This window comes from Anomaloglossus baeobatrachus, chromosome 4 (genome assembly GCF_048569485.1).
Source record: "Anomaloglossus baeobatrachus isolate aAnoBae1 chromosome 4, aAnoBae1.hap1, whole genome shotgun sequence".
Lineage (NCBI taxonomy): Eukaryota > Metazoa > Chordata > Amphibia > Anura > Aromobatidae > Anomaloglossus > Anomaloglossus baeobatrachus.
The window spans coordinates 114,224,740-114,247,241 of NC_134356.1; the positions used below are offsets into that span (position 1 = coordinate 114,224,740).

Consider the following 22,502-nt stretch of genomic DNA (forward strand, 5'->3'; position numbering starts at 1 on the left):
CATATACACACATAGCGCACATGCACGAAGAAAGGAAATTCCAGCATCCAGGTTCCAGATTGTTTTAAAAGACGAATTTTTTTATTCCAAAATTATTAAAAGGTCATTCCATATGTATAAAAACAAGTGGCAAAATTCAAACAGGTACGCGTTTCGGAGGGTTACCTCCTTAGTCTGAGACAACACCATTCAAATGAAAAGCCCTTAAAAAAGGTCAAGGGGGAGGGGGAAATCACAAAGAAATGACATCACATGTGTAGAAACACGACTGAATAGGTAGCACACGAGACACTAGACTTAATCTAGGTTGGACACTAGATTAAGTCCACTTGCAAAGTTGTCTCCAAGCTATACTCATGACACAAAACATGCACTTAATATTTTTAATAAATTTAAATGGAAAAAATCATGCCGGTGGTTAACATGCGACATCCAAAATCTATATACATCTATCCCCCGTGACCTAGCCATTCTAGCCTTAACAAAATACATGTCAAAATATACTAATTATTCAATTGACCTAAAAACCTATATTATAGAGGTTGCGTTTTTTATTCTTAAAAACAACTATTTTACTTTTTTGGATGAGTTTTTTGTTCAGACACAGGGTTGTTCGATGGGGTCCAAATTTTCCCCTTCTGTTGCCAATGTCTTTATGGCATGGTGGGAGGAGGAGTACATTTTTACTGATACAAACCCCTTTGAATTTAATATCAATATTTTCCTAAGGTATATTGATGACGTGATAATCGTCTGGGAGGGGGGATTGGAAGATATGGAAAGATTTATTTATTACATGAATAATAATCCCTGTAATATTTTTTTTACCTATCAAACTGATCCTACTTCGATTTCCTTCCTGGACCTTCAATTGACAGCTAATGCTGGTACTGATAGTATGGATTGTGACCTATTCAGAAAGGCAACTGCAGGCAACTCCCTATTATATGCCTCTAGTTGCCATCCACGCCATGTCATCAATAATATACCTGAGGGAGAATTCATTAGAGCCAGACGCACATGCACTTCTGAATTCTCCTACCAGAAGCAATGCGATATTATTAAAAACAGATTCAAAAACAGGGGTTATTCCCCAAAGGTTATTGACCAAGCAAAGCTAAAATCTGAACAGAAAAATAGAGCGCAATATTTGGAACAAAAATCCACTTCTTTTTCTGTGTCTGCACAAACCTTCTCAGGTAGTTTTTTCAACCTGTTTTAGTAGTGATTATTATCATCTTATCGATATTGTCAAGAAATTTTTACCTATCTTGCAGGTTGACAACACCTTAAAAAATATTTTGGCTAATGGCGTGAGATTTGTGTCTAAGCGCAATTCTACAATAGCAAATCGCATCTCATCTAGTGACCACACAATGCTCAATAAGAATATGTCACTGTTCACATAATTGGTTATCCACATTAGGCTTCTACAAATGTGCTCAAAAAAAATGTGGTTTATGTAGGTTCATACTTAATACCACCAAATTTACATCTTGTGTTAATAATCGAGAATTTACCATTAAGTCCTTTATTAATTGCGGTACCGCTGCGGTGGTCTACATCATCACCTGCACGAGCTGCCACGTCCAGTATGTGGGAAATACCTCCCGTACATTACGCCGTCGCATCTCAGAGCACGTCTATGATGTAAACCATACCACTACACGGAGCTTGTCTGCCGCATCTAAACATTTTTTAAATGTGCATGCTGGCAATCTGACATCGCTCAAAGTGAACGCTGCAGAAAAAGTGATCCCCCCTAAAAGGGGTGGCGATTTGACAAAATTGTTACACCGCTGCGAAGCAAAATGGATAATTTTACTTAATAGCAGAATGCCGTATGGGCTCAATGTGAAAAATGAAATTTCAAATGTTTTGTAAAAAGTCTATCTCATGTGCTACCTACTCATTCGTGTTTCTACACGTGATGTCATTTCTCTGTGATTTTCCCCTCCCCCTTGACCTTTTTTAAGGGCTTTTCATTTGAATGGTGTTGTCTCAGACTAAGGAGGTAACCCTCCGAAACGCGTACCTGTTTGATAATTGCCACTTGTTTTTATACATATGGAATTACCTTTTAATAATTTTGGAATAAAGAAATTCGTCTTTTAAAATAATCTGGAACCTGGATGCTGGAATTTCCTTTCTTCATATTCACACTTCAGTGGGTCCTGCTGATGTCCGTGCACCGGTCAGATTCTTATGGAACTCCAAGTGTGTGAGCTGGTGTTTTTTTTTTTTTTCTACTACGCATAGCGCACATGCATGTATGCACTGAACAAAGACACACATGTCTTCACACACTGCTGTATACTCACCCGTCCAGGGCCGCCACCACTGCTGCTGTCAGCGCTTTACTGCAGTTGAATGCTTTGTGGCGCCGTAAAGCATTCAGCTGCAGTAAAGCCATGACAACATCCTCCAGCGGCCACTCCGTACATTGGACGCTATCATGGAGGGGTCTGTGTTCCTGAGGACTGCAAGAAACAGCTGGAGGTTCCGCGGGCACGGAGGACAGGTGTGTAAACAACAGCATAATAGGGGACAGAAGGCAACCAGCAAGAGGACATTATTAAACAACCAGATCTGTATGCCCCCAGCCCCCCCCACCATATTTGTATGCCCCCAGCCCCCCACCAGATCTGTATGCCCCCAGCCCCCCCACCATATCTGTATGCCCCCAGCCCCCCCACCAGATCTGTATGCCCCCAGCCCCCCCCACCAGATCTGTATGCCTCCAGCCCCCTTCACCAGATCTGTATGCCCCCAGACCCCCAACAGATCTGTATGCCCCCAGCCCCCTCATCAGATATGTATGCCCCCAGCCCCCCCCTACCAGATCTGTATGCCCCAGCCCCCCTCACCAGAGCTGTATGTGTCCAGCCCCCCCACCAGATCTGTATGCCCCCAGCCCCTCCCCACCACATCTGTATGCCCCAGCCCCCCCACCAGATCTGTATGCACCCAGGCCCCTCTACCAGATCGGCATGCCCCCAGACCCCCTCACCAGAACTGTATGCCCCAGCCACCCTCACCAGAACTGTATGCCCCAGCCGCCCTCATCAGATTTCTATGCTTCCAGCCCCCCCACCAGAGCTGTATGCCTCCAGCCCCTCCTCACCAGAAATGTATGCCCCCAGCCCCTCACACCATATCTGTATGCCTACAGCCCCCCACCAAATCTGTATGCCCCCAACCCCCCCTCACCAGATCTATATGCCCCCAGCCCCACTCACCACTGCTCCTGTCAGCACCACTAAGCATAGACAGATGTTCATTTCACTGCACTCCTGATGCGGCAGCTATAGCAATAGAAGTGGTGTCTAGGTATAGTAAAGTAGCCATGCGCAACGCAATAAAACCACCTATAGCGCCACCTGGTGGAAAACAACGGAGTTAGCATTTTTATCTCAAAAACGGAATGAGATAGAGAAAAAAAGTGAATTAAAAAATTGTAGGGCATCATCAATTCAATACGAATCAACACCTTGCATACAGAAATGCAGAAATTCGGTGATGTGACCTCACAGAAAGTTGTCCAATGGGGTGAGGTCAGGTGAGCGTGGAGACTTGTAGGAAGGTCTCAATGAGGTATCGCTTCACGTCTGCAGCCTTGTGAGTTTTAGGCTATGTTCACACTAGAAAAATTATTTTTCTTAAGAAATTTCTTAAGAAATTTCTTGAGAGTGAAGGATTAGCGCACCTGCGTTAAAAAACGCACCAATAACGCAGGTGCGTTTTTGGTGCGTTTTTGTTGTGTTTTCGGTGCGTTTTTTCCATGTTGGTCCCTGCGCTTTTTTAATGCCTTTACAATAATAAAGCACATTGAAAATGAAAAAAAAATAAAAAAATAGATAATACAGAGATAGATATATGATAAATAGTTAGAGGGATAGATAGATATAGATAGATAGATAGATAGATATTTAGGGGAATAGATAGATATATTATAGAGGGATAGATAGATAGATAGATAGATAGATAGATAGATAGATAGATAGATAGATAGATAGATAGATAGATAGATAGATATAGATAATAGAGGGATATAGATAGATAATAGATATTTAGGGGAATAGATAGATAGATTATAGAGGGATAGATAGATAGATAGATAGATAGATATAGATAATAGAGGGATATAGATAGATAATAGATATTTAGGGGAATAGATAGATAGATAGATTATAGAGGGATAGATAGATAGATAGATATAGATAATAGAGGGGTATAGATAGATAATAGATAGATATTTAGGGGGATAGATAGATAGATAGAGAAGATAGATAATATAGAAAGATAGATAATATAGAAAGATAGATAATAGATAGATAGATAGATAGATAATAGAGGGATAGATAGATAGATAGATATGGGATAGATAGATAGATAGATAGATAATAGAGGGATAGATAGATAGATAGATAGATAGAGGGATAGATAATAGAGGGATAGATATTCCAGCTTTATTTATGATGTTTCCCCCCACAGACACTGCACTTCTCATGGCCAGTAATGTGTTCACATCAGCGGCCGTGAGAAATGTCCTGGAGTCACCTCTGCACCTCGCTCAGGAGCCGCATTCAGCACTCGCTCACTGACCCGTGGAGAACTGTCACACGCGGCTAGAGCAGGGCAGGAAGCGCCGCGGGACATCGCTGTGGATTACGTCAGAGCTGTGTTTGGGAGGGGTTAATACACTGGAGAAAGAGGGGCTTTTTGTCTTTAATTCAAAATAAAGGATTTTTTGGTGTGTGTTTCTTTACTTTTACTTACAGATTAGTGACAGCGTGTCATAGACGCTGCCATCACTAATCTTGGACTTAGCGGCAGCTATTAGTTGCCGTTAACTCCATATTACCTGGATTGCCCCCGCATCATGGCATCTGGAAGAGCCGGTAACACGCCGGGACTGTCGCATAATGGATGAGACAGTCCCGGGGCAGCTGCGGCTGATATTCTCGGCTGCGGGAGGGGGAGGGTGCATTATCCCTGTCCCTCGCTCTCCCCAGCCTGAGAATACCGGGCCGCCGCTGTGTGTTTACCTGGCTGGAAGGTAAAAATACAGCGGAGCACACGCTTCTTTATTTCTCTTCTTATTCCTCTTCCTGTCCTAGTGACATCACTTCCCTGCAAAACACAGTGCAGGGAAGTACACTATGTCCCAAAAACGCGAAATAATGCGGGAATAACGCAGGAATAACGCGGGAATAACGCAGGAATAGCGCACATCACTTGCTACTTGCGTTATTCCTGCGTTATCTCATGATTACATTACAGTCAATGGAGTGAAAAACGCAGTTGGCTGCAGAAAAGAAGTGACATGCTCATTCTTTTTCTTAACAAAATCTACTGAAAGAATTTTCTTAATAAAAAAACGCAGTGTGCGCACAGCTAATTTATTTTCCCATAGGTTTTGCTGGGAAATGTCTGCAGAAAGGTTACAAGAATTTCTCAAGAAATTTCTGCAGCAAAAACGGACCAAAAACGCAGATAAAAAATACAGTGTGTGAACATAGCCTTACACGTTCTAATCATAGCATTTCTGTATACAAGGTGTCTATTTGTATTGAATTGATGATGCCCTACAATTTTTTAATTCACTTTTTCTCCATCTCGTTCCGTTTTCGAGATAAAAATGTCAACTCCGTTGCTTTCCACCAGGTGGCGCTATAGGTGGTTTCATTGCGTAGCGCATGGCTACTTTACTATACCTAGACACCACTTCTATGCCTATAGCTGCCGCCGTTCTCAAGTTAATGGCGGTGGACAGGATATGGGTGGACACACTGTATAATGTCCCGTGTACTTATCTCCAGTGTACAATGTACTGTATGTGTGTCTATATATATCTATATATCTATATATATATATATATATATATATATATATATATATATACAGTATCTAGTGCCGAATACTTATCTATGATCTCCAGTGTACAATGTACTGTGTCTATATATATAGTATCTAGTGCCCTGAGTACTCATCTATGATCTCCAGTGTACAATGTACTGTGTCTATATATATATATATACAGTATCTAGTGCCGAGTACTTATCTATGATCTCCAGTGTACAATGTACTGTGTCTATATATATATATACAGTATCTAGTGCCGAGTACTTATCTATGATCTCCAGTGTACAATGTACTGTGTCTATATATATAGTATCTAGTGCCCTGAGTACTCATCTATGATCTCCAGTGTACAATGTACTGTGTCTATATATATATATATATACAGTATCTAGTGCCGAGTACTTATCTATGATCTCCAGTGTACAATGTACTGTGTGTATATATATAGTATATAGTGCCCGGAGTACTCATCTATGATCTCCAGTGTACAATGTACTGTGTCTATATATATATATATACAGTATCTAGTGCCCGGAGTACTCATCTATGATCTCCAGTGTACAATGTACTGTGTGTATATATATAGTATATAGTGCCCGGAGTACTCATCTATGATCTCCAGTGTACAATGTACTGTGTCTATATATATATATACAGTATCTAGTGCCCTGAGTACTCATCTATGATCTCCAGTGTACAATGTACTGTGTCTATATATATATATACACATATATAGTGCCCTGAGTACTTATCTATGATCTCCAGTGTACAATGTACTGTGTCTATATATATATATATATATACACATATATAGTGCCCGGAGTACTCATCTATGATCTCCAGTGTACAATGTACTGTGTCTATATATATATATACACATATATAGTGCCCTGAGTACTTATCTATGATCTCCAGTGTACAATGTACTGTGTCTATATATATATATATATATACACATATATAGTGCCCGGAGTACTCATCTATGATCTCCAGTGTACAATGTACTGTGTCTATATATATATATACACATATATAGTGCCCTGAGTACTTATCTATGATCTCCAGTGTACAATGTACTGTGTCTATATATATATATATATATACACATATATAGTGCCCGGAGTACTCATCTATGATCTCCAGTGTACAATGTACTGTGTCTATATATATATATACACATATATAGTGCCCTGAGTACTTATCTATGATCTCCAGTGTACAATGTACTGTGTCTATATATATATATATATATACACATATATAGTGCCCGGAGTACTCATCTATGATCTCCAGTGTACAATGTACTGTGTCTATATATATATATACACATATATAGTGCCCTGAGTACTTATCTATGATCTCCAGTGTACAATGTACTGTGTCTATATATATATATATATACACATATCTAGTGCCCGGAGTACTCATCTATGATCTCCAGTGTACAATGTACTGTGTCTATATATATATATACACATATCTAGTGCCCTGAGTACTCATCTATGATCTCCAGTGTACAATGTACTGTGTCTATATATATATATATATATACATATCTAGTGCCCGGAGTACTCATCTATGATCTCCAGTGTACAATGTACTGTGTCTATATATATATATATATATACAGTATCTAGTGCCCGGAGTACTCATCTATGATCTCCAGTGTATGCTCTATACATAACCCTGCGCTCGCTCCAGTCCTCACACATCTGGGGCTGCGCTCTTCGGCACTTCTGACACCGCTGGCAAGTGGGAGGCGTGGTTACATAACGCATTGTCCAATCAGTGCGCACCGTCCACCTCCCGCCCTTATATCACTGACGCTCTCTGGGGGTGATCTGTTTACTTCGCGGCTGTGTACGTTATATCCGTATCATGCAGAGGCGCGAGTGTAAGAGCTACGGGGCCTCCTGACGCCATGTCCTAGGGAGCTGCAGCATGGACGAGGTCATAGTCATTAGCCTTTCGGACGAGTCGGAGGACGACTCACACACATGGGCGCGGCGGAGGCGACGGCGGCGGACCCGTTCTCCTACACAGGTAGGTGGGTGTGGCGGGGTTGCCATCACGTGACGTGGGCGGGCTGTATCTGGCTTCTGGTGATCCTGGGTCGCCGCTTGTTATCTCGGGGGAGGGGCCTGTGCTGCCAGGAGCGCCGCTACAAGTACTAGGAAGCGAAAGTGAAAACTACCTGCGGCCGCTCAACATGTGACATGTGTGTACTGGGACAAGGCATGTCCGCTCCTGGACAAAAATAATAAAAAATGTAGACTGTTAGCTAATTAATAAAACAGTTGCACAGCCCTTATCTATCCTATGCAGAGGTGTTCTCTACGGCTAGTGAAGTCCTTGAGCTGATGCTGTCATGTTCAAAAAGAACCACAGCCACACCATGATTTACCAGACATAAATACAAATAGTAGCCATTATAATATGTATAGAATCCTGGATGGGGACTGAGGACAAGTCGCAATTATTATCAAAGAAAAGAGAACCATACGACCAAAATCCAAGTGCAAAAAGTGAGATCTTTATTGGTAGGGGTAGGTGCAGGGCGGCACAATACAAGTGGGACAACAGACAATCAGACACTGACCATATTAGGGGACAGTCAATATTGCAATATTACATCCATGTAAAATTCACAAAACCTCAATCACCATGTGCATATGGGGGAGACCATTGAAATCCGCACTCCAAAATTGAAATATTGCAGATGTCCACCGAGTGGAATATGTCAACACAATTGTCAACACAGGGACAGGGGATTTACCCATATATCCCATATATCAACCTACTCATAAATCCAATATGTAGACAGTTTCAATGGAGTCCCAAACTATGCACATTGATGATGAGATCCTGCTAGAAGCATATCCTGAATGAACATCAATCCAGAGCTGACACACTGTGCATCAAATCAAATGGGATAATGTATAGATGTCAACAGGTGAGATGGTATTATCCAAAAGAGAGAAAATTTCCCCACATCTCCCAACATTCAAGATATCTAATTAATATCAGTATCTTAATAATCTCAAGGGAGACACCATTATCTATATAAATGATGCAATCAATGAATATCATATGCATTAACATCACTCTGTGAACCCACAATGGGCATCATGAACAGACTATGGTCATAACCAGGAATGCACACAGATTAACAGTGGACGTATGACACCACTCAGGAAAGGCTATACCATTATATATAGAAAAAAACTAGCATTACCATATGACTAGTTAGCGTGGGTCCTCACTATTGTACCACAGTACCTCTGTATATAGGGGGGACCTCACAAAATCGTGCCAGTATTATGGTAAAGCACTATACCTGAGGGATTGGTAGTCAGTGGATGTTGTCCGCGTCCTTCCCGACGGCCGTTTCGGCGAGAAGCCTTCGTCAGGGGGCGTGTATGGAGTGGGGGAACACGTGGTTTAAAAAGAAGCGTCAACCAATCACCGCCGGTAACAGTGTTGGTGACGCAGGCGGTAACCAGGGCAGTGCAGGACGCTCAACGCAAGCCGCGTGTACTTCCTGCCCGACGATTCCGGTCACATGATCGCCACGTGTGCGCATCACGTGGCCGTCACGTGAGCGGACGTCACACAAGGAAGACGGCGCGGCAATACGGAGACGCCCACTGCTCCCATGGCGCCTGCGCATATATACACCACTATTTCATATGAAGTATAGAGTCAGCATTAATGTGAGGGGAATTTTTATGGACGGGACAAAGTGCTAGGTATATAATATAGCCGGTACATATGTATGTCATGGATGCATGAATACCTCAGATATACAGTGACAGATGTAAACATGACATATACAGAAGCATATAGCTATGGATCATAAACATTTAAGTAGTAATTAACCATAGGATCAGCATGAAAAACATGTAAAGCATTAAACAAGTCCTTTTCCCCATGAAGAACTACAACACTTGGGGAACATCATATTATGTGAGGGATCAACTTATCGGAATTCAGTATTTGATGATATATCCGAACCATAAATGTAACATTATTAAAAACTTATTATTATTGTATAAAAATGCTATCATACCAATATATATTGATCCCCTACATACATTCCCAAAAGATGCAGTTACATCCTGTTTATCAGGCAACCTACCCGCTCTTAATAGTAACAATAGCATCCAAAAAAACCCCCATAATGCTCTGTGGATGTAAATTCCAAAATATGGGAACTTCGTGATACCATGAAAAGTCGAAACTCCATACTTGGTGGTAATTCCAAATAATAATCATGGCATCACGAAAAAAGTAGAATGCCACCATATAAAATCATGCCGATCCTTTACATATACACACAAAAAGTGCAAAAGTGTCATATATACATCTCTCACTGGGGCTGCCCAGCATAAACCATACCCATAGCAACCAAAAAGCACAATGCTCTATACGCATACACAGGCTAACACACAACCAGGATGTCAGATGTTCTTGAAGCTTGGTGCAGTCCCGAATCTTCACATAAATATGGAGACTTCGTAATGATATGGGGAATTTATCAAATTTCAATCATACAAGTATACCCGGAGGATGGGAGGGAGACGCCTATAATGAATAAATAAAAATTAAAAACTAAATAACATACATTAAAACCAAAGTTATAAAAACAAAACCACATGAAATGCCCCCACATATAGATGACACTAGGAGGACCATGCTTATCACAAAAAGGGGGCATAGGAGATATTTTCGTTCAATCCCAGAGGGTGAAGAGTCTTTAATTCCCAAATCCATCTTGTCTCCATTTTGGCCAGTCGTTGGCTAGTCTTGCCACCCCGGATGTTAGAATCAAGATGGTCAATATCAATATGTTGTTACGAGTCAGGGGCATTGACCATCTTGATTCTAACATCCGGGATTGAACGAAAATATCTCCTATGCCCCCTTTTTGTGATAAGCATGGTCCTCCTAGTGTCATCTATATGTGGGGGCATTTCATGTGGTTTTGTTTTTATAACTTTGGTTTTAATGTATGTTATTTAGTTTTTAATTTTTATTTATTCATTATAGGCGTCTCCCTCCCATCATACACACTTTTTGTGTGTATATGTAAAGGATCGGCATGATTTTATATGGTGGCATTCTACTTTTTTCGTGATGCCATGATTATTATTTGGAATTACCACCAAGTATGGAGTTTCGACTTTTCATGGTATCACGAAGTTCCCATATTTTGGAATTTACATCCACAGAGCATTATGGGGGGTTTTTTGGATGCTATTGTTACTATTAAGAGCGGGTAGGTTGCCTGATAAACAGGATGTAACTGCATCTTTTGGGAATGTATGTAGGGGATCAATATATATTGGTATGATAGCATTTTTATACAATAATAATAAGTTTTTAATAATGTTACATCTATGGTTCGGATATATCATCAAATACTGAATTCCGATAAGTTGATCCCTCACATAATATGATGTTCCCCAAGTGTTGTAGTTCTTCATGGGGAAAAGGACTTGTTTAATGCTTTACATGTTTTTCATGCTGATCCTATGGTTAATTACTACTTAAATGTTTATGATCCATAGCTATATGCTTCTGTATATGTCATGTTTACATCTGTCACTGTATATCTGAGGTATTCATGCATCCATGACATACATATGTACCGGCTATATTATATACCTAGCACTTTGTCCCGTCCATAAAAATTCCCCTCACATTAATGCTGACTCTATACTTCATATGAAATAGTGGTGTATATATGCGCAGGCGCCATGGGAGCAGTGGGCGTCTCCGTATTGCCGCGCCGTCTTCCTTGTGTGACGTCCGCTCACGTGACGGCCACGTGATGCGCACACGTGGCGATCATGTGACCGGAATCGTCGGGCAGGAAGTACACGCGGCTTGCGTTGAGCGTCCTGCACTGCCCTGGTTACCGCCTGCGTCACCAACACTGTTACCGGCGGTGATTGGTTGACGCTTCTTTTTAAACCACGTGTTCCCCCACTCCATACACGCCCCCTGACGAAGGCTTCTCGCCGAAACGGCCGTCGGGAAGGACGCGGACAACATCCACTGACTACCAATCCCTCAGGTATAGTGCTTTACCATAATACTGGCACGATTTTGTGAGGTCCCCCCTATATACAGAGGTACTGTGGTACAATAGTGAGGACCCACGCTAACTAGTCATATGGTAATGCTAGTTTTTTTCTATATATAATGGTATAGCCTTTCCTGAGTGGTGTCATACGTCCACTGTTAATCTGTGTGCATTCCTGGTTATGACCATAGTCTGTTCATGATGCCCATTGTGGGTTCACAGAGTGATGTTAATGCATATGATATTCATTGATTGCATCATTTATATAGATAATGGTGTCTCCCTTGAGATTATTAAGATACTGATATTAATTAGATATCTTGAATGTTGGGAGATGTAGGGAAATTTTCTCTCTTTTGGATAATACCATCTCACCTGTTGACATCTATACATTATCCCATTTGATTTGATGCACAGTGTGTCAGCTCTGGATTGATGTTCATTCAGGATATGCTTCTAGCAGGATCTCATCATCAATGTGCATAGTTTGGGACTCCATTGAAACTGTCTACATATTGGATTTATGAGTAGGTTGATATATGGGATATATGGGTAAATCCCCTGTCCCTGTGTTGACAATTGTGTTGACATATTCCACTCGGTGGACATCTGCAATATTTCAATTTTGGAGTGCGGATTTCAATGGTCTCCCCCATATGCACATGGTGATTGAGGTTTTGTGAATTTTACATGGATGTAATATTGCAATATTGACTGTCCCCTAATATGGTCAGTGTCTGATTGTCTGTTGTCCCACTTGTATTGTGCCGCCCTGCACCTACCCCTACCAATAAAGATCTCACTTTTTGCACTTGGATTTTGGTCGTATGGTTCTCTTTTCTTTGCTGTCATGGTCTGTAGCCTAACCACTTAAAGGGATTCTCCACTTCAAGACATTCCTTACTAGCCCAGGGTGCTGCATGTTTGCCCTTTGCTTCTGTAGCCAGCTTCCAATTTTTTACTTTTCCCTCCTCCTTGTCCCAGAGACACAGGGGTTTGCTAGGGTACAAAAAGATCAGGGGCCTGAGCCCCAAAATACATGTCTCCCCATACATCTTCCCCACCACTTAATAGAGAGACCTCTAAATATAGAATTACAGTATAACACTGTTACTAACACACTATACAAAGACCAATATTTCCAAAATTACTACTACAGTGTTTCCCTGAAAATAAACCCAACCCCAAAATAAGCCCTAGCAGGTATTTTTGGCCTTTTTGGAGTAAGGCTACTTTCACACATCTGGTTTGAGCCGTGCGGCTCAATCCGGCTGTGAAACCTATGCAACGGATGCGGCGAAAACACCGCATCCTTTGCATAAGTTTTTACATGCGGCCCGTCCGTTTTTTTCCGGTTGCGGCACGCTACTGAGCATGCGCAGTGGAAAAAACGCATCCGGCGTCCATAGGCATGCATTGAAAATGCGCCGCAGCGGGCGGATGCGGCGCGATGCGTTTTTTTTTTTTTTTGCCGGAGCAAAAAACGTTGCAGGGAACGTTCTATCCGGCCGTGGCATCGGCTAAATCTGCCGCATGCGGCAAAAACCGGACCGAACGCAAGCTCCTGCGGCACAATACGGCACTAATGTAAGTCTATGCAAAAAAAACGTAACCGGCAGCAAAAAAAAAACGGTTGCGTTTTTTCTGCAGAGCGCCGTATTGTGCCGCAGAGCAAAAACCGGATGTGTGAAAGTAGCCTAAGGCTTAAATATAAGCCCTACATCAAAAATATGCCCTAGTTCTGGTGGAATAATGAAGTGTCCATGCAGCTAAAAAGTTGAATACTGCAGGACACTTCATTTAAGAAAGCTGACAAGACACCCCCAAAAGAAAGACAGACCTTGCAATCATACTCGCCAAATCGGGATGCTGTGGAACGCATTGAGGACTTTCGGTGTAACGCTCACACCACCCCACCTCACACATTACCCCATCACACACATCAGGTGATACAATACTGCTCTGGTGACCTGGTACGCTGTGGAACATATTGATGCGCTCCACCGCAGGTCCTCTATGCGCTCCACCGCAGGTCCTCTATGCGCTCCACCGCAGGTCCTCTATGCGCTCCACCGCAGGTCCTCTATGCGCTCCACCGCAGGTCCTCTATGCGCTCCACCGCAGGTCCTAATGTTCACAGCGTCCCAGGTCCCCCTGGCTGCTGGAACTGTGTGTGTGTGTGTGTGTGTGTGTGTGTGTGTGTCAGCTGGCTGGATACAGGGGAGGACCGCTGTGAAGAAGACCAGAACCTTCAGGGAGTGGCTGCTGAGGCCATGGGACCAACGCAGATGTCTGGTAAGTATGATTCTTCTGTGGGGAATCTGCCTTTATTTTGGGGGAGGGGGGGGGGGTAAACTTACACAAAATAAGCCCCATCCTAAAAATAAACCCTAGTGAATTTATCGAGGAAAGTCTTTCCAGGGAAACTCTGTATAAATGGCAAGATACATGTAGACTACAAAATAAGTACTTAATCTTATATTACCGTTACCTCTACAAAACACATTATGCAAAGATCAATAATACAATTTACCTTTCTGCTTCTCCCTAGTTGCTCCTAGATTGTAAGCTTGTGGAGAGGGCCCTCACTGGCTTCTGTTGCATTGTGTTGTATAGATATCACAGCATATGTCTCCTTGGAATTGTAAAGTGCTGTGGAATATGTTGGTGCTACATAAATAAATTTATTTTTAACCATAATACACCACCCACTACATAATGATTGAAGAACACTAAGCTCTTACTAAGCTATAAAAAAGAAAGTGCTATTAGGCGTTGTGCAGGGTGTTTTTGATGTGGGGTTTTTTAATATGCTGATTTGGTGCCGATTTGTCACACATCTGCATGCCTGTATTTATGCCAGCAAAGTCAATGAAAATTCTGTAGTGCTGTGCACACGTTGCTTATTTTTTTTCCTTGCCAATTTCTGCATAAAATCTACAGCAGGTCAATTGTTGGTGTATTTTTGCCTGCAGTTTTTAGCACTTCCACTCATTGACGTCATTAAAGGTGAACCTGTCAGATGCAATGTGTACCCAGAACCACAATCCGTTCTGGGTACATATATCTAATCCCTGCCTAACTGTCCCAGCATCTAGTAGCATACAAAAAAGTATACTTTAGAAAAAGTATTTCTAAAGATCCTTTTCTAATATGCTAATGTGGCCAGGGACTAGTCGCAATGGCGTTAGTTCCCTTGGCTAGTCGGCCCCCTTAGCATATTGCACCACTTGACAGGTTCCCTTTAAGAAAAACATGGTACAGAAACACATGTTTTTTGGTGCGTTTTTCTGACTGATATTACTACCACTTGCTGCTCATATAGTGGCATATACCTGTCCTGCTCCCCCCCCCCACTTTAAAAAAAAAAAAAAAATATGTATATATAGTAATTCCCCATGAAAAACCCAGTCAATCTAGCATCGGCATTATCTTCAGGTACCCCCTGGCTGGCTCACAAAAAAATATAAAACGTATCCGGCCGCCGCATGCGTTTTTTTCCACTGCGCATGCTCAGTAGCGTGCCGCAACCGAGAAAAAACCGGACCGGCCGCATGTAAAAACTTATGCAAAGGATGCGGTGTTTTCGCCGCATCCGTTGCATAGGTTTCACAGCCGGATTGAGCCGCACGGCTCAAACCGGATGTGTGAAAGTAGCCTTACTCCAAAAAGGCCAAAAATACCTGCTAGGGCTTATTTTGGGGTTGGGTTTATTTTCAGGGAAACACTGTAGTAGTAATTTTGGAAATATTGGTCTTTGTATAGTGTTTTAGTGTTAGCAACAGTGGTATACTGTAATTCTATATTTAGAGGTCTCTCTATTAGGTGGTGGGGAGGATGTATGGGGAGACATGTATTTTGGGGCTCAAGCCCCTGATCTTTTTTGGTACCCTAGCAAACCCCTGTGTCTCTGGGACAAGGAGGAGGGAAAAGTAAAAAATTCGAAGCTGGCTACAGAAGCAAAGGGCAAACATGCAGCACCCTGGGCTAGTAAGGAATGTCTTGAAGTGGAGAATCCCTTTAAGTGGTTAGGCTACAGACCATGACAGCATCAGCTCAAGGACCGCTGTGGAGAAGACCAGAACCTTCAAGGAGTGGCTGCTGAGGCCGTGGGACCAACGCAGATGTCTGGTAAGTATGATTCTTCTGTGGGGAATCTGCCTTTTTTTGGGGTGGGGGGGGGGTAAACTTACACAAAATAAGCCCCATCCTAAAAATAAACCCTAGTGAATTTATCGAGGAAAAAGTCTTTCCAGGGAAACTCTGTATAAATGGCAAGATACATGTAGACTACAAAATGAGTACTTAATATTATATTACCGTTACCTCTACAAAACACATTATGCAAAGATCAATAATACAATTTACCTTTCTGCTTCTCCCTAGTTGCTCCTAGATTGTAAGCTTGTGGAGAGGGCCCTCACTGGCTTCTGTTGCATTGTGTTGTATAGATATCACAGCATATGTCTCCTTGGAATTGTAAAGTGCTGTGGAATATGTTGGTGCTACATAAATAAAATTATTTTTAACCATAATACACCACCCACTACATAATGATTGAAGAACACTAAGCTCTTACTAAGCTATAAAAAAGAAAGTGCTATTAGGCGTTGTGCAGGGTGTTTTTGATGTGGGGTTTTTTAATATGCTGATTTGGTGCCGATTTTGTCACACATCTGCATGCCTGTATTTATGCCAGCAAAGTCAATGAAAATTCTGTAGTGCTGTGCACACGTTGCTTATTTTATTTCCTTGCCGATTTCTGCATAAAATCTACAGCAGGTCAATTGTTGGTATTTTTACCTGCAGTTTTTAGCCCTTCCACTCATTGACGTCATTAAAGGTGAACCTGTCAGATGCAATGTGCACCCAGAACCACAAGCAGTTCTGGGTGCATATATCTAATCCCTGCCTAACTGTCCCAGCATCTAGTAGCATACAAAAAAGTATACTTTAGAAAAAGTATTTCTAAAGATCCTTTTCTAATATGCTAATGAGGCCAGGGACTAGTCGCAATGGCGTTAGTTCCCTTGGCTAGTCGGCCCCCTTAGCATGTTAGTACGCTGCTGTGGGTTTGCCAACATGCTCATGAATGCGCAGCGTCAGAGGTATGGTCGCTCTCACCTCTGCTGCCACCGCTGGTTTTCGGCTCAGTGCACACAATCAGAACGTTGCCGACACCTCCAATCATGCGCACTACACTAGTTTGAAGCCGGGACTCGTACACCTGGCTTCATAGTATGCAGGACTGGAAGTCCGGCACTTACGATCATGCGCACTGAAATCCAGCTTTGGGCGCGCTGGCAGCAGAGAGGTGAGATCGACTATACCTGTGATGTGGCACATCCATTAGCATGTTAGCACACCCTCAGGGGCATCCTTACATGCTAAGAGGGCTGACTAGCAAAGGGAAGTAACATATTATAAAGGATCTTTAGATATACTTTTTCTAAAGATCTCTTTATCTATGCTACTAGATACAGGGACAGTTAGGCAGGGACTAGCAATATACACCCAGAACTTCTCGTGCTTCTAGGTGCATATTGCACCACTTGACAGGTTCCCTTTAAGAAAAACATGGTACAGAAACACATGTTTTTTGGTGCGTTTTTCTGACTGATATTACTACCACTTGCTGCTCATATAGTGGCATATACCTGTCCTTCTCCCCCCCACTTTAAAAAAAATAAATAATATATATATATATATATTTATATTTAATATTAATATTAATTCCCCATGAAAAACCCAGTCAATCTAGCATCGGCATTATCTTCGGGTACCCTCTGGCTGGCTCACAAAAAATATATCACAGGTTCCTTGATTAAGATAGCCTCAAAAAAAGGAAAGAACAGAAGCCCAAAGAGCCCTGGAGACCACCCTGATGAAGTTAGACCGCCAACCAGTCTCATCCCTCTCTCACTAAATGCATAGAAGACCTCAAACAACAGCTACAAACTATCTTGACAACAAAAACTGAAAGAGCCTTGAGATGGACACAAGCAACCTACTACAAATTGTCTAACAAAATGGATAAACTTCTGGCACGTAAACTTAGCGACTAAGGATCAATTCAGTGTTTTCAATAAATGAGCAGGGTGGCCAAACTTCCATTCCAGACAAGGTGTACCAGGCATTTCATAAATATTACCAGTCTTTGTATGCCCAACAGCCATCCACACCCATGAGCACCATAGATAATTTCTAAATTCCATTACCCTCCCATTGCTTACCCAGAGTTTCTTGGCTGCACTACAAACTAGGGTTAGTGAAGAAGAGATTTAAGAAGCGGTCACTTAAGCCACACAAGGCTCCGGGACCAGATGGCCTTTCTGCGGCTTATTATAAAAAATTCATACATATATTGAAGCCCCACATTTTAAAGATCTGTAATGACATGTTAAAGGCAAGGCGATGCCTCCAGACTTCCTCCTAGCCCATATAATGGTTATCCCAAAACCCAAAAAAAGACCCTCTACAAGTTAAAAATTATAGGTCAATTTCACTTTTAAATGTGGACTTGAAGTTTTTCACCTCCATTTTAGCTAATAGAATTAACCGAGGCATGCAAGCACTCATACAACCCTGATCAAGTTGGATTCATTCTATCGCGCCAGACGCCTGATAATATTTGTAAGAATCTCAACATTATTAATCATCCTAATAACAACAAATCACCACTTCTTCTTGCCCTTGATACAGAAAAAGCCTTTGACTCGGTAATATGGCCCTATCTATATAGAGTACTGGCTAAACTAGGATTCACTCAAAACCTTATCCAAACTATACATCTCTTGTATAACAACCCTACGGCATACCTGAAGCTTCCCACCACAGTCCCACGACTGATCCAAGTAGGACGAGGTACAAGACAAAGGTGCTCTTTATCACCTGCTCTTTGTGTTGGCTATGGAGCCATTGGCCCAAGCCATTAGAGAGCACCCTGCTATAGTGGGACATAGAATTGGTTCAGACATTTATAAATTAAGCTTATTCGCTGACTACCAATTTCTTACCATATCTGACCCACATATATCACTCCCTAATTTATTCACACTTTACGTAATTTTGAGTCAATCTCCGTACTTAAAGTGAATGTCGACAAGACTGAGGCACTTTTCCTAAATACCCCAAATAACACTCGAGCCAATATACTCTCAGATTTTAAATTCCAGAGGCAAGCCCACTATTTATCCTATCTGGGGGTCAAACTCACCAGTCATACAAACGGAGTTTCAGTGGAACCTCTCTCCTCTCATTCAACAGATGGTACAAGACTTTAATAAATGGTCACAACCCTCTATTTTCCTTCCTAGGTAGAACCCATGCAGTGAAAATGAACACCCTTCCACGATTTCTGTATTTATTCAGATCCCTGCCTATACCTCTACCACAAAGCATGTTTAAAAGAATACACTCTGAGGTTTCTAGATTCGTCTGGAATAATAAGAGCGCGAATAGCTCAGAAGACACTTTTGCCATAAAAAGGGGGGTGGTGTCTCCCTTCCTAATTTTTTTCTTTACCATAAAGTGGCCCAATTCACACATCTTCACCATCATGATGGGTAAACGTGCCTCCAGGTGGGTTAAATTAGAGGATTCCCTACTGGCTCCCTACACTATAAGTAGTTTGATTTGGATGACAGGTACGCTGCCCCTTAAGATGACAGAATTAGCGCCCTTCTCTTATAACACAGTTCAATTTATGGTTTGTTTTTTTTTTTTTTTTTTTTTTTTTCTCATTATTTTACCCATTCGGAAAATGTTAGAAAGGGTGTAGCAAAGCACAAGGAATATGAACTTTGCAAAGTGATGTTACTTAACTCATGGGAGAACAAACTTTCAGTCTAGTATAGAGAAGACTACGGTTTGTGAATAATCCCTTAATTTGACCAGTGATTTCAGATTGAGGGCAGAAGTTATGTACGCCCTTAAATTTCTTGTTCACCATGAGGGTCTTAGGGTACCTTCACACTTAGCGATGCAGCAGCGATCCGACCAGCGATCTGACCTGGTCAGGATCGCTGCTGCATCGCTACATGGTCGCTGGTGAGCTGTCAAACAGGCAGATCTCACCAGCGACCAGTAAACAGTCCCCAGCCTGCAGCGACGTGCAAGCGACGCTGCGCTTGCACGGAGCCGCCGTCTGGAAGCTGCGGAGACTGGTAACTAAGGTAAACATCGGGTATGGTTACCCGATGTTTACATTAGTTACCAGCGCACACCGCTTAGCTGTGTGTGCAGGGAGCAGGGAGCCGCGCACACTGAGCGCTGGCTCCTTGCTCTCCTAGCTGCTGTACACATCGGGTTAATTAACCCGATGTGTACAGCAGCTACATGTGCAGAGAGCCGGAGCCGGCAGCACAGGCAGCGTGAGAGCTGCAGAGGCTGGTAACTAAGGTAAATATCGGGTAACCACCTTGGTTACCCGATGTTTATCTTGGTTACAAGCTTACCTCAGCTGTCAGACGCCGGCTCCTGCTCCCTGCTCGCTTCATTTGTCGCTCTCTCGCTGTCACACACAGCAATCTGTGTGTCACAGCGGGAGAGCGCCTTTGAAGAAAACGAACCAGGGCTGTGTGTAACGAGCAGCGATCTCGCAGCAGGGGCCAGATCGCTGCTCATTGTCACACACAGCGAGATCGCTAATGAGGTCACTGCTGCGTCACAAAAAGCGTGACTCAGGAGCGATCTCGGCAGTGAGCTCGCTGTGTGTGAAGCACCCCTAAGAAAGGGTAAGGCTAGAAGATCTAGGGTACTATCTTCTGATTATGACAAATCTGTTAGGTCAGAAGAGGAATAAATGTCTTCTTCCTCTTAGTCCTCATGTGGGTAGTAGGAATTTGTCCTCATTTTCCAGTGGGACTAAAGCTGTGAGGTTCACTATAGTTATTGATTTCAAGGCCCAAAAATCTATGCAGGACATTTAGGTCATCTGGAACAGATAAAGCTGCCTAACTTTTCAGTGGACGATACAAATATGGGCCTTGTTAGGAGATAATGGAAGAAACCTGAGAAGAATCTCTGCCATAGTCTTCCAAAAGAAATATCCCTTTTTAAAGAGGATTCATTAGTTTTATGGGATAAGGCATCAAAAATGGAGATTGCTGTAACAAAAGTTTCTAAAACCACATTCCACTTTGAGGATATGGGGGTTCTTAAAGACCCCCCCCCGCATAGGAGGGCAGATAGCTTTTACAGATATTTTTACATGGGAATCCTCAGCAGGTGCCTTGAAGCTAGCCATTTTAGCAACCTGTACAGTCATGTCCACGATGGTAAGGTTAGACTGCCTGGAAGAAAACCAAAAAACTGATTTGTGATAGAGGTAAATTTATAGAAAACTATACAAATCACTCTCTAAAATCAGATACTTTATTAATAATGAACAGTCAACACCTTGATCGTATTTGCTGTTTTTATTAATTAATAAAGTAGACTGCCTGGAAGGTAGGGAGATAGTCAGAATCCAATCTCTGTTCCATTCCATATCCATAATTACTGTATTTTTTGTACTAAGACGTGCTGGACCATACAACTCATCCTGAATTTAGAGGAGAAAAATAGGAAAGTGTTTAAGGTTAAATCTGGGGTCTGTCTTGTAGTCTTATGATCTGTCTAATAGGCTGAATATAGCTAAGCGGAGCGTGGGTCACAGAAAGCTGACTGATGCAATGGACTTCAGGAAAATGGCATTGGAGTGTCACGTCCCCCACCAGAGTCCGCTCCTGCGACTTCTGCTTTGATCACCAGGCGCCACCGTATTTCCACTGTGGGCAATGCTGGTGATGGGGGAGGAGTCAGTGGCTCTGGTGGGTGCAGCCTCCGCCCATCCACTAAGCTGCGTTTTCCTGGGACCTGCAGTACCACTGGCTGACTGTGGTGACGTGCATCTTTCAGCTACAGCAAATTGGAAGGCACCACACCCTCCTTATTCCTCCTCCTGTCTGCTGGTCACTCCCTGATATAGTCTTATAGTATTCTGCTGGTCTTCGGTTCACGCCCTGCCCTTAAAATCTGATCCCTGTGTTTTGACCTCTGCCTGTTCACGGACTACTCTCTTGCCTGCTGTGTTTGTACTTCGCTGCCATCTCCGGTTTGACCTTAACCTCAATTTCTGACCACCCTCTTGCCTGCCGATTTTTGTCCCTTTTTGTACCTCCTGGTTTGGACCCTGCCTGACTACTTTCCTGGGTGGACCTGTTTCTGGTGGCATCAAGGACCTCCTTGATGGGTGGACCTGTTTCTGGTGACAGTTGGATCCTCAGTGTAGTAGTATGACATGCATGCATACATATATATACATACATACATACTACAAAAGTATGTATGTAACAGCTGCCTCTTGAGGTGGAGGTCCTAGAACTGGTATGGAAATCTGTACTCTGGTTCCAGTGCAGGAAGTAGTTTTCTAATCCTCTCTTCTGGTAAAGAAATGGATGTGACCTTTTAAAACTAATCAATCTGAAGAGACTGAGCAAATTTCAAAGTCTGGTTGTTCAATATGGAGTCTATAAAGTGGGCAATAAAACTATTTCGAGGCTGCTAT

General features: G+C 42.4%; 1 protein-coding gene across 1 annotated transcript in view; it reads left to right on the plus strand.

Annotated features, from left to right (window-relative positions):
• Window positions 1-7,692: 7,692 nt before the first annotated feature.
• Window positions 7,693-22,502, plus strand: part of SIMC1 (SUMO interacting motifs containing 1) — a 66,669-nt gene continuing 51,859 nt past the window's right edge. Inside the window, exon 1 of the mRNA XM_075342306.1 lies at window positions 7,693-7,908. Coding sequence (XP_075198421.1) covers window positions 7,807-7,908 — 102 coding nt within the window. The 5' untranslated portion in view covers window positions 7,693-7,806. The remainder of the gene's footprint in view (window positions 7,909-22,502) is intronic.